General features: G+C 46.6%; 1 protein-coding gene across 10 annotated transcripts in view; it reads right to left on the reverse strand.

The window, feature by feature from the left end:
* Positions 1-12076, reverse strand: part of HERC1 (HECT and RLD domain containing E3 ubiquitin protein ligase family member 1) — a 3379312-nt gene that overhangs the window by 2209373 nt on the left and 1157863 nt on the right. For all 10 annotated transcript variants that reach the window (XM_069624399.1, XM_069624403.1, XM_069624396.1 and 7 more), the window contains exon 28: positions 7166-7286. In XM_069624399.1, coding sequence (XP_069480500.1) covers positions 7166-7286 — 121 coding nt within the window. The remainder of the gene's footprint in view (positions 1-7165; positions 7287-12076) is intronic.

Consider the following 12076-nt stretch of genomic DNA (forward strand, 5'->3'; position numbering starts at 1 on the left):
TGAAGTTGAAGGGCCTGGAGGACTTGAGAGAGAGTAACCATCTTGAACTTGTCCTTCCTGAGGAGTTTGTTCAAACCGCGCAAGTCCATGATGGGTCACAATCCCCCCAGTCTTTCTTGGAAATCAAAAAATAAGGGGAATACCATCCCTTGTTCCGCTCCGCTACAGGCACCAGTTCTACGGTGCCTTTCTCCAGCAGGAATTGAATTTCCTGCGCAAGGAGCACATCCGGACTCTTCAAAGAGAGATTCCCCAGTGGATTGTCTTGAGGCCTCTGCAGGAAAGGAAGACAGTAGCCGTGGGTTATGATCTCCAGAACCCAAACATCTGAAGTAATGGCGCGCCACTCTGCAAGATGCTGCACCAGCCTTCCTCCAAATGGCAAACCATGGGACATGGCCTCAGGACTGAGCTGAAGCGGCTGCGGCGTTGCCTGAGGGCAAAGAGGCAACAGCCCGAGCGGCCTTGGCACCTCGAGTACCTTGTTTTCCACCTCTGGCACTCCTATGGTGGCCCTTTTGACTGGCAGCTCCTCTCGCTTTACCAAAGGATGAGTAATAACGAAAGCACCTTCCCTCCAATGCTGTCCCCTAGAACGAAAAGGCAGAGGTTGGCGAACTGCAGCACCCAACGACTTTGCTGCAGCTTTTAGGGTCTGCAACCTCTCAAGGCTCTCGTCAGCCTTGCTGCCAAAAAGATGTTCCCCATCAAAGGGCATGTTGAAGAGCCGGGCCTGCACATCAGGAGCAAACCCTGATTTCCGCAACCACGCAAACCTGCGTATTATGGTGCTCGCCGCCATGGACCGGCTGACGCAATCTGCCATTTCCAAACCCGACTGAACGGCCTCACACATGGCATCCTTGCCATCCTGAACCATGGCAAGGAAACCATCCCGTTCGTCCCCTTCGGGAATATGTTCAGCCGCTAAGAAAACAAAGTTCCACAGAGAGTGCGTGAAACGTGACAAGGCGCATACGGAGTTGGCTGCCTGAAGCGCCATAGCCCCTGAAGAAAACACTTTCATCGCCCAGCCTTCAAAACGCTTGTCGTCCCTATCAGGAGGGATGGTAGGATACGACACCTGCTTTGCTGGGGCTGTAGCCGCCTGCACCACCAAACTCTCCGGAGTGGGGTGCTTGGTCAAGTAGCAGGGGTCACTACTGGCTGGGCGGTATTTTCACGGCAAAGATTTGCCCACTGCCGGGAGACTCTCCGGAGCAGTCCAAGCCGCTGCCACCCTCCTCTGTAGAGCCATATGGAACGGCAGTACCCGGTCAGTTGGTGGACCTTGGTCGAGGATATCCGTAAGGTCATCCTGAAGAAAATCCCCTGGGGGAGCAGACCATCCCAAGTACTCGGTGACCCAAGACATAAGGCGCCGGTACGAGGAGTCGGCATGAGTGCCAGGCTCAGGCCTACAAAACTCCACCTCTGGAGAGGTGTCCAGCCCACTGGCATCGTACAGGGACTGCCTTAGGTCCTCAGTTTGGCTATGGCCCGAGAGAATCTCGTCTGGCACCGTATCAGGAACCATGCCATCATCAGAGCCCTCATCCACCTCTGAAATAAACTCAAGATGGCGGTAAGAAGGCACAGAATGTGTAACAAAGCCATGCTTGACCTTGGCCAGAGCCTTTCTAGGGGGTTCCACCGGGCCCCGGGGTATCCCCGTCGAAACAGCCTCGAAAGGCGTCGAGTGAATCGGCGTTGATGCCGAACGCGGCGCCAACAGCATCGACGGCGTCGACACAGGCCTAGAGGCCAGAGCCCCGAGCGTGTCCCTCGACAGCCTGGGCGCCGATGGCGTCGACTTCTTCAGAGGCAGGGCCTCGAAAGAGTCCGTCGACGACCTTGGCGCCACCGGCGTCGACGTCTTCCTCAAAGACACCACAGGTGCACACGAGCGCGTCGAGGAACGGGACCTGGAACGGGCATGACGAGAACGATTCCCCTTGTCCGAGCGGGACCTCTCCCGCGAATCGTGCCGACCACCCGAGCCCGAAGGCGTGCGAGCGGTGTCTCTCGACCGATCACGACCGACCCCACTTGGAGGCCTGGACGGACCAGTGCCCTGCGATTCAAGAATCGCTAACATTTTCTTCCCGAAGGAAGCCCATTCCTCCAGCGTCGCATGCTTGGTGGGATAAGCAACCCGCCGACGGGCAGAGTCCTCGGATGAGGACGGGGAAGGCGACCGATGACTGTGCTTCCGGGAGTGCCTCGAAGAGGCAGAGGAGTGGGGGACCGACTCCGAGACCCACTAGACTTCCGACGACAACACGGAGAGTCGCCCCTCGAATCGTCCGTCGAAAGCCCCGCAGACCTCGACTTCCGTGGCTTGAACACCTTACCTACCGACAACAACTTCTTGCACTCCTGCAAGGCTTTGGACATGAGCGACTGGCAGTCGACACAGTCATCCATGTCATGGGCCTACCTGAGGCACCAGAGGCAGGCGTCGTGCGAATCCGCCACCGACATCTTGGACCCACAGTCCCCGCACTTCTTAAAGCCCGGATGCGGGGTGGAAGACGAGGTAGACATCTTCACAAAGAAATTCTTCACAATACTAACAGGTTCGAAGAAACGAGAAAGAACAGAAACTCGAAAGAGTCGAGGCGCACCGAGATCTCCAAAGCGAACACGTTTGTGGAAACAACGGAACTGAGGCTACGGGCGGCGTGCGTCCTACTTCTAACTTCCAGTAACGTCGACCGTCAAAGGAGGTCCTCGAGGGCGGCTTATCGACGTCATCGAGGCAGGACGCACACGCTGAAGATTTTCCGAAGCAGCACAGCTGTGGTGATTACATGTCAGACATGGAATACGTCGAGGACCCAATCCCCTCGAAGAATTATTGCTCTCTTGGCTTTGTTTCAAATGATGATTGCTCTTGTTGGGATGTGTTCTGAGATCGCACTCCTGCATAGCGGTTATGTGTTTATGTCTAATAATTAAGAATGCATTATGGAAAACTGAATCATAATTCTTTGGGTTTCTTTTTGAAAATATAAATGGGATCTAGTTGGGTCTTGTTTAGAACGTGTAGGGCACTCTAAAAGATACACCGTTGGCCAATTTCTGAGACAATATTGGCTCTGGCATTGAGAATTACGAATACATTTTTTATATGCAATTGCTGAAGTTTTGCATGTAGAAGCTAGGCTAACATCAACCTTGAAATTATTTTTTTCTTGTGTTTATCGAAAGGGATGAGCTATCCTCCCTTGTCTTGGGAGGATAGCTCAGGGGCAACAAGCTCGCCTTGGAAGCAAGACGACGTTGAGCAACACAGGTTCGATCCCTAGGTCCGCGCTTGGAAACCTCTAGGTATTTAGCGCGGTATAAATAACCAATTACAATTACAAATAATAAAAAAAGGAAACTCAAAATTGTGCTTGGCTCCATGAAGAAATATGGCCCTGATTAAATGCATCAGTGTCAAACGAACAGGGTGGAAATGAGGGATGCATTTATCAAAAGGTATCTGAATATCCTCCCATGGCTGTCGTCCATTTGAAGGGCACGGCACAAATTAAGATCTGATGGACTACTATGGACCGTTGGCACAGAGCCTCCCAATTATGGGCATGGCAGAGCCAGTTTTATAGCACACAGTTCCATGCATGGTGGTGAACCTCCAGTTAACACTCCCTGAGCGGAAAACAAACCTTAAGGTGGTGAGGAAGGAGGAGAGAGAAGGTATATGGTGCAAGGTGTGCTAGCCATGCCAGTGACACCAAACCTTGTCCATGTCATTTTATCTGCTTTGAACAGTCTAGGGCAGGGAGAGTCAACCTGTACCCTCCAAATGGTCTGGCCTACAACTATTAATAACCCTTGCCATTGCCTATGCCGTATGGGGCTGACAGGCGGTGTAGCTCAAAACATCTTTCTGTTAATGGGTTGTGTTAGGGGAGTTTTCCTAAAGTCTTACTAGCAGTTAGACTTTAGAAAGCTATCCCAATGGTTTGTAGATCCCCCAACTCTTAGTATCACTTTGTACTAGCCCAGGACCTTGGTAGTGTGGCAGGCCAGTCAGGCTTATTTTAAGAGGAAGATGTGAGCTGTAGGTAAGTACTCAGAATCTTAGTTGGACAGGCACGGCAAAGAAGCACATATATTTATATAAAAGATATATGTTTATTATATTTACACCAGAATCATTTTAAATACTTCAGACGTTTATGGTAGAATACTAAGGAATAATAGATAATACACTTCAATGGGCACTTACACTTTTGTGTTGGTTCGCGGTTACAATTGTAGCAATGTTAGAAAGGGAAAAGACAAGGTTATCGTATTATCGGTAACTGCGCACTCATGCGGTTTTCAACAGGGTATACGGTAATGCATTTACTCTGCAAACAAATATAGAAAAGTCACTTAAAGGGAGGAAAATTAGTAGTAAGTGCAGCATTATCTTAGTTCAAGGTTCTCGAGACGGTTTTGGCCTGGCAAGTCTTCAAAGTCCAAAAACGCAACCCTAGCTAAAGGCAGTTCGGAGAGGGCTTGCGGTTTGGCAAACACGAATAATGAAGAGTTCCTGCAGATTTCTTCGAGTGCCTAAAGTCATTGAAGCAGCAAGCTAGCAACTAACAAAGGAGACCTAAAAACAGGCTTGAGAAGGGGACAAAAGCAGCAGCTTGGGCCAGAGGTAAGAGGCGGTTGCCCTGGGCGGGCACCTCTACGGGCACTCCAAAGCTCTGGAGCGACTTCTTGGAATCAGGTAAGCAAAAGCTTTTTCCTCAGAGTTACTTTGGTTTGAAGAAAGTGTTCGTGTTGGCTCCTCCGCGACGTGGCAGCTCTGGTCCTGATCTCCGGATTCCTTGGTCTGGTGATGAAAGGCAGGACAATGGACAATGTCTCTCAGCAGCAGTCTTGACTTTTGTAGCACGACTTTCAGCAAATTCTTGGTTCACACTGTGGTTTTTTGGCACATTTGCAGCAGCACCAACAAAGGACACAGATCACCCTGTCAATATTCTTCATTTCCTGCGGTCGCACACTCTGGTGAGGGGGTATGGGAGAGTTGGATCTGATCTCTGGAGTGCCCTTACGGGCTAAGCACAGATTGGGGCAGATTAAGCCTTTGCACGACAATGCACTCGAAATGAGCAGAATGTCTCCTGGAAGCTCCTAGGACCTCTGTAGATGGCTTGTTTCAAAGTTTGTCTATGGACTGGTTGTTCCCACCAGCCAAAGGGAAGGGGTTGTCCTCTTGGAGCTCCTCTGTCGCATAGAAAACGGGGTAAGGATAGCAGTGGTCGCTTCACTGTCTTGCAAAGGGTCTGCAGGTGTCTCTGGTAATCTTCGGTTACTTCTGTTTCCAGTGGTAGACTTGATTTACACTTCAGAAGCCTCACCTTTTATACAGTTCCAGCACACATTCCTCTGCAATCTCTCTCAGCATTTTACAGAAAGGGGCGTTAGGCTGCCCAATCATGGCAGCCAGACCGCCCCCCTGTGGAAGCCGATTCTTTTCAGGCACTCTGACAGACAAAGGACAAGGAGGCAGGTGGGACTCCTCTCACACTTTCTGCCTGCACAGACACTCTGGAGCCTAGGCGGGAATACCTACTGGTTCCTGCCAAAACCAAAACACACACAGACCCCTCCCTAACAAAGAACAACCATGCTAGTAATGGCAAAAAAAGAAGGGAGGCCCCAAGTTGGTACTTTGGTGCCCCTATTTTGCACTACCGAGGCTATGGACATAGCCTGCGGTATAACAAATACACAATAGTTTGTAGAACACGTACACTGCCACGAGCCATAACTAGGTGATTGTCTCGGACTAAAAATTCCCAGGAGCAGAGAGAATTGCAAGTATCCCTTTGGCACTCCACTGAAGGAGGTGTGTTCCAATCTCTCAGACTATAGAGTTATGGGAGAGACACTAAGAACTGTAGTTACTTAAGGAAATAGAAAAGGAATCTTAAAGGAGGACCCTAGGGGTCCACAGCGAGACTACTGATAAGGAGCTGTGTGCTGCAGTAGTAAAACACAGATGCCTTTAAGAGCTATGGAGCAGAAAGACTCCAACGTACAAGTAGTTTACAAAGAATAAAGTTCCAAAAGACTGAGCCCATAAGAGTGAATGAGTGGATAAAGGCTTCACTCATTCAGGTTTAAAAGAAAAAGGGTCTGGAAGTCCAGCAACAAGTGCTGGGGGTCTCAATATTAGAAGGGATGAAGCATAATAATGATAAATCTTCCCAAAAGGTTGGTTACCCCTGTTCTAGATATTGTCCAAAGTCAAGTCCTTGCTTCACATGCATTTTCTTGTAAATGTTTAACACTAATGGCCTGAAATTATATTTTCCAATCAGGTTTCCATACCATTGCATCCTCATCAAGGGACAAAAACTAGACATATGAAAATACCAAGCTTTGCCGGACATCAACTGCCATAAGGTGCCTCCAAACCTACCAACGGAGTAAGACATTATAAAAGCAAAAGGTTATTCCTCTGAACACTTTATAAACAAAAAGAAAATACATCAAAATATCTTCAACTAAGGCAACAAAAGAGGTCACTGGAAGGTTAGAAGGGTGCATGAAAATCAATTTAGTAATCGGTTATTCTGCTTGGGCAGGCTAGAAAATACAACTAATGCCAAACTTTTAAGGAGTTAACCTAATGTCCTAAAGATTACTCCCTTTTTTCTTACTAAGAACAAAAGAAAAAACTGGACTCTCCAGAAGCCACATAACCAGCAGGCAGAAAGAAAAGCAAAACAAAAAATGGAGGGTACATTAAGGTTGCATTTATATAAAAGGCCCGCTACCATGGCAACTTTGTCTCTACAACACTTGGAATTCTTTATGAAGGGGATTAATAGTTGGGAAGCCTGGGTAAGGCATCTGGGAAAAACCCTCTTATGTGATTTTCATATGCCGTACCACTGAGCTACTTTTGTACGTATTCTTCATATGCTGCTGAACTCGCAGTCGGTTAAATGAAAGTGAATGAGAAAAAAAAAAAAGAGTGTACAGTGAGTGTCTTGTAACCTCAAACATTTAATGAATCGCTGCTGCATGAGGCTGTCTGTCACAGTTGAGAACAAGTAGTAAGGCAATACATCACATTAATCGTTCTGAACTGCTTATATGTTTACAAGTAGACCACCACCTACTAAGAAATGTTGCAATCACTCACCAACGTGATGCTTGTTTGCTTGCAGGGCCCTCTCCAGAGTAGCAGACAGTTGCTGATATATCTTATGTACAGCCACCTGTATTTCAATCTGAATGTTTCTTTTTGCTGCTCGGATACCATCCTAAGAATAGAAACAGAAACGGTAAATAATAGCCTTCCACCTCTGAAATGTGCAGGCAAACACAAACAATACATAACAAGAGCAACATTAGAAAAACGCTTTGCCTTCACTATGCAAAACACACAAGCAGGGGACAATATAGATAGAAGAGTAAACATTTGGATACTCCAAGCATTTAGAAGCGAAATAACGAAACATCATTTTGCAATGTCCATCAAACATGATAAAAATTCAAGATCGCACTAACTTAAGGTGTTTTAGGTTTATGCCCCGTGGTAAGCCGGAAATCAGATGGATAAGTAGGCATCTTGGTTAATTTGCTTCTATTCCAAACCTCTCAAAACCTAAGGTGTCCCTAAATCTCTTGACCGTAATAAAAAAAATAAAAAATAAAAAAAAATCTAAATACTTCTCAGGGTATCTTACAAAATAACTCAAGTCCACCATCCAGAAACCTATTCTGTTCTGAATTCTGTCCCTACCAATTGATGCAAAGAAAATAACCTAACCCTTAACGAAGGTACAATAAGGGATGTTGCTCAAACAAAGGAATGCTGGCTGGTTTCCGACTCTAATGTCCCTTTCTCAAAATACCAGGGGCTCCTTGCCCCGTTGCAAAGTTCCAGTCAGAACAGCAAGTTTCTCTCATAGAACCCCTGCACCCTCTTTTAAATTAAGTCTCAGGGACTCATTACATGTTTGGTGGTATTTTGGTGGATTTACCATTACCGCCACTTGTTTCGGTCGGAATTACTGCAGGATTACAAATGTTGGTAGGCAGTGTTAGTCCCCATTTAATGGAGTCAATCGGACTCCATAGGGATTTCGGCGGAATTAGCACAGGTGGTAATTCTGGTGATTTTTGGCCGGTAAGGTAGCAGATTTTCCTACAGTGTACTGCTGTAGGAAAATCCTACAACTCACCGCCGTACTTCTAAATGAGGCACTCAGTCTCGTTATTCTCATTTCTTTGGGATACACAGACACGTACGTCCACACAAGGTATTTTTTAAATGTATTTATACAGTTAGACAACTTTTAATACTTTCCTTCACCTCATACCAAATACAGAATTAAAGTACTACCTACATACATACATATTATAAGTACCAAAAATGGTTTACTAATTCAATAAAAGTATTTCAATCTGCATCCACAATTTTGTCAAAAATAAAATACATCCCTCATCGGTACCTAGCATAAACATTTTCCAATTATCATTTACATTATATTGCTTATCCCCCATGATAGTATGTACCCTCTTCTAATTTCTTCCAGTATTGTACAACTCAATATTAAGTGTTTAGTTACTTCAATACATTTAATAATGTTACGCTATGTTACTTTGCATTTATATAGCGCCTTATGTACCATTGGTATGGTCTGAAGGCGCCGGTAGGTTGAACGCCCTTGTGAACCGAAGTTCAAGTCAGTAGAGAGAGTAGAGAGAGTCAAAGGTGCATGTGAGCACCGGATGTGTGCAGCTGGTGTAGCATTCGTGTAATAGCTGCTTCTTAGTGGTAGGTGTGGTTGTTGAGAGGTCAAGAATATGTGTTCGTTCTGGCAGGATTTATCCAGACCGATTGTGGCTGCGTTAGGCCTGAGGAGACTGCCTGGCTGGGGAGGGGGGGGTGTAACCAGCAGTGTTTTGTTAGAGTGATGGGGAGTATGAGGCAGATGTTGGTATGCGAACAGCTTTACCGAATGGTGTCATAGTATCGCTGTGTTCTATTTGAGTGGTGATGTAAAGAAGAGAGTAAGCGTAGAGATGTGAATATGGTGTTTTACTTTAGGTGCTTGAGATAAACGCCCACTCCAATAGTTCCATGAACTTCATCTGTTCCTTGTACTCCGACTGTTCCGTGCATTACGACCGTTTCAAGCATTCAGACCGTTCCTTTCAATGCTCTTTCAGACAATCCATGCCCTCCAAACCATTCCATGTACATCACGCCATTCTGTGCACGCCAACCCGTTGATTGCACTCCCATCTGTTGCATGCACTCCCATCCTTTGCATTCACTACTCCTTTCATTCGTTCTACCCACGTTATCCTTTATCCATGCACATTGTTAGGCAGAAACCTGTGCAGTTCCCTTAGGGAACACTGCAAAAGATTTAAGACTACAGTTGTTGGCAGTAAACCCACTTGGTAGCAGTCTGTACCACCCAGATTTACCTGGTAGCTGTGGCTGAGCAGTCAGACTTCCCTCAAGAAGAGTTAGGCAGTATGCAAAGTATACACAATAGGCACTCAGATACAACAATACAAGCAAACACTGACCAGAGCTTTGGTATCAAAGTATATAATTATTTATTTAAAAACACAGTTTGAAACACTCCAGCACTCTTGTTGTAAAATATTCTAAACACAGTTACTATTATAATATATACACCCCCTTTTTCCTCATCAGATAAATCACAGTAAAACACCACTTATTTTCATACAGAGGTGAGCGCTTAACTAGATTGCACTCTAATAAGTTTGTGAGAAAGGGAGGGAAAAAAGACAGAATATGGAAAGGTACACCACTCTAAGATTCAGGAACACTATTAGCAAGGCAGAAGAGCAAAAGTGACTGATGAGCCAAAGTCCAAAGGCCGGGCCCACTCTTAGAGAGAGCAGAGCACAAATGCGCCCAAGATCACACAGTTACAATAGGCTTACAAAGTCTTGCAGAGGGTTCAAAAAGAGTTGAGAGGCTTAGGAAAATTTAGCCAGGGTGTCCCAGGCTAACCCAGGTTCGAAAGCTGGGGGCTAAATCTACCCCGTACAGTCGGTAGCACGGGAAGCCAGGCGGGACACGGTACCTTAAGTGGGAAGGATCCTCCAGCGGTGGCAGTTGTTCCTGGTAGTGGGTGCACGTTGCATCGTCGTCCAGGGGAAGAGAAGATCTCGACTTGGAGGAAAGATGAAGGTCGTTGCACTACCAGGGCAGAAACCAGCCGCAGAGATTTCCGGTTAAAGGTGGTACTTTTGTTTCGCGGTCGTGGTAAAACGTGGTATCCCGGTTGCCAGGGTGCTTGGCACGGGCAAGGCGGCCACTAGGTACGTCGGGAAAGCGAAAAGACGGTGAAACTGGTTATCCCCACCAGTCAAAGGAAGAAGACTCTCCGGCGGGAGATCTCCTCTGTTGTTGGGAAAAGTGGTGAGGCAGTCCAGCAGGGCTCCACCGGTGGTGGTGTCGTGGCAGGTCGGCTCAGCTTCTCCCTCGTCGGATTCTTAGGTCCTGTGGCGACTTCTGAAGTTCCAGTCCCCAAAGCCCTGCCTTTATGCAGAAAATCCCCATTCACTCAGCCTAGCTGTCACTCAAACATGCTGGCCGGCTCACCACTTGGGCCAATCAGGATGGAGTGCGACTTGAGTTGCCTAGGCAACTCAGTCCAGGGTGCCTAAATTTCCCTCCACCCCTCCTAAGTACCCCAGACAGAGTGGCACCACTTTGGAGGGCTTCTTTGGAGAAGCCCGCCAAAAAGTGGAACAAAGGGCTCGACTTGGGTTGGAGTCACAGAAGAGAACACAAACGCCATTTTAGAATCAAGTTTTGGCAAAAAATACCAACCGGAGAATTAATATTAATTAAATAAACCAGCGGTATGTTCGAGGCTACCGTAAATAATTAAATAAAGATAGTAGCCTAAAACAATGGGAAATCCCATAGGAAAATATTAGCGGTTGAATATAAAAAGTAGTATCCACTGCCACCAGTCAAAACTCGATCAGGGGGGACGGAGACGTGCCCCCTCGACTAACAGACCCCAGGGCAATTGAATTGCCCCAGCCAGTACGTCCACAATATGATGGTTTGTACTGGTTCCGTTCAGAATTTAAGACTAGTAAAGTCAATGGTGACTTTACATGCCCTGGGAGACAGTAGTCAGTCCCAGGGTATGGAGTCTATACTGGGGGGTCACTATGACACCCCTGTGTTACTGCACGGAGGGTGCGGTGTAACACATCACAAAAACACATGAAACCCTATGGAGTAAAAGACCCCATAGCCCATTAAACACTTCTAGATCCAAAGAAACACACTCAAATCATGTCCAAGAGTGAGGGTAAAAGAGTCTCACTCTTGGCAGGAGAAAAAAATAAACCCCAAAAATCCAACAAAGCTGCTGGGGGACTCACTAGGTTAGGAAATTCAGCCTAAACAGAGAATTCTCCCTAACACACATACATCATCTTCACACTGCTCCTTTCATTCGTTCTACCCATGTTATCTTTACTCCATGCATCATCATCCACATACGTCATCTTCACACGTTCCATTCACTTCACTGATTCCACCCACTTCGCTCGTTCCGCCCACTTCACCCGTTCCATCCACACACTTCACACGTTTGTTCCATCCAAATACTTCCCCCGATATAGGGCAGACTTTCTAGACTTTGGCACAGTGACCTTATTAGGGACACTGTCAAATTCCGCTATACCAGAGTGGTGTTGTTAAATACACTTCTAGAATCAACTTTGTACCGAGAGGATTTTAGGCACACTTCTAAAATCAGGAAGCAAATTTGAGTGGGCACCACAGGGGTATTGAATCTTTCTGGCGTTCTCAAAGGTCTCTGGTGTAATGAGTCTTCTTTAGGAAGTTAGGTCCTATGTACAGGAGCTGGCTGAAAAAGGCCTGGAGACACCCAAACCCAGAAAAACAGCAAGAGCTAAGATTAGGTAAAAACCCAATCATACAGCCGCTCTCTGAAATCCCAAACTGGGATTTGGGATGAATTTTTTTTTTAAAGAAAGGAGTGACAAGTAGCCACTAATAATGTTCTTCGTGAGG

Source organism: Ambystoma mexicanum, chromosome 11 (genome assembly GCF_040938575.1).
Source record: "Ambystoma mexicanum isolate Mex_15411 chromosome 11, UKY_AmexF1_1, whole genome shotgun sequence".
Lineage (NCBI taxonomy): Eukaryota > Metazoa > Chordata > Amphibia > Caudata > Ambystomatidae > Ambystoma > Ambystoma mexicanum.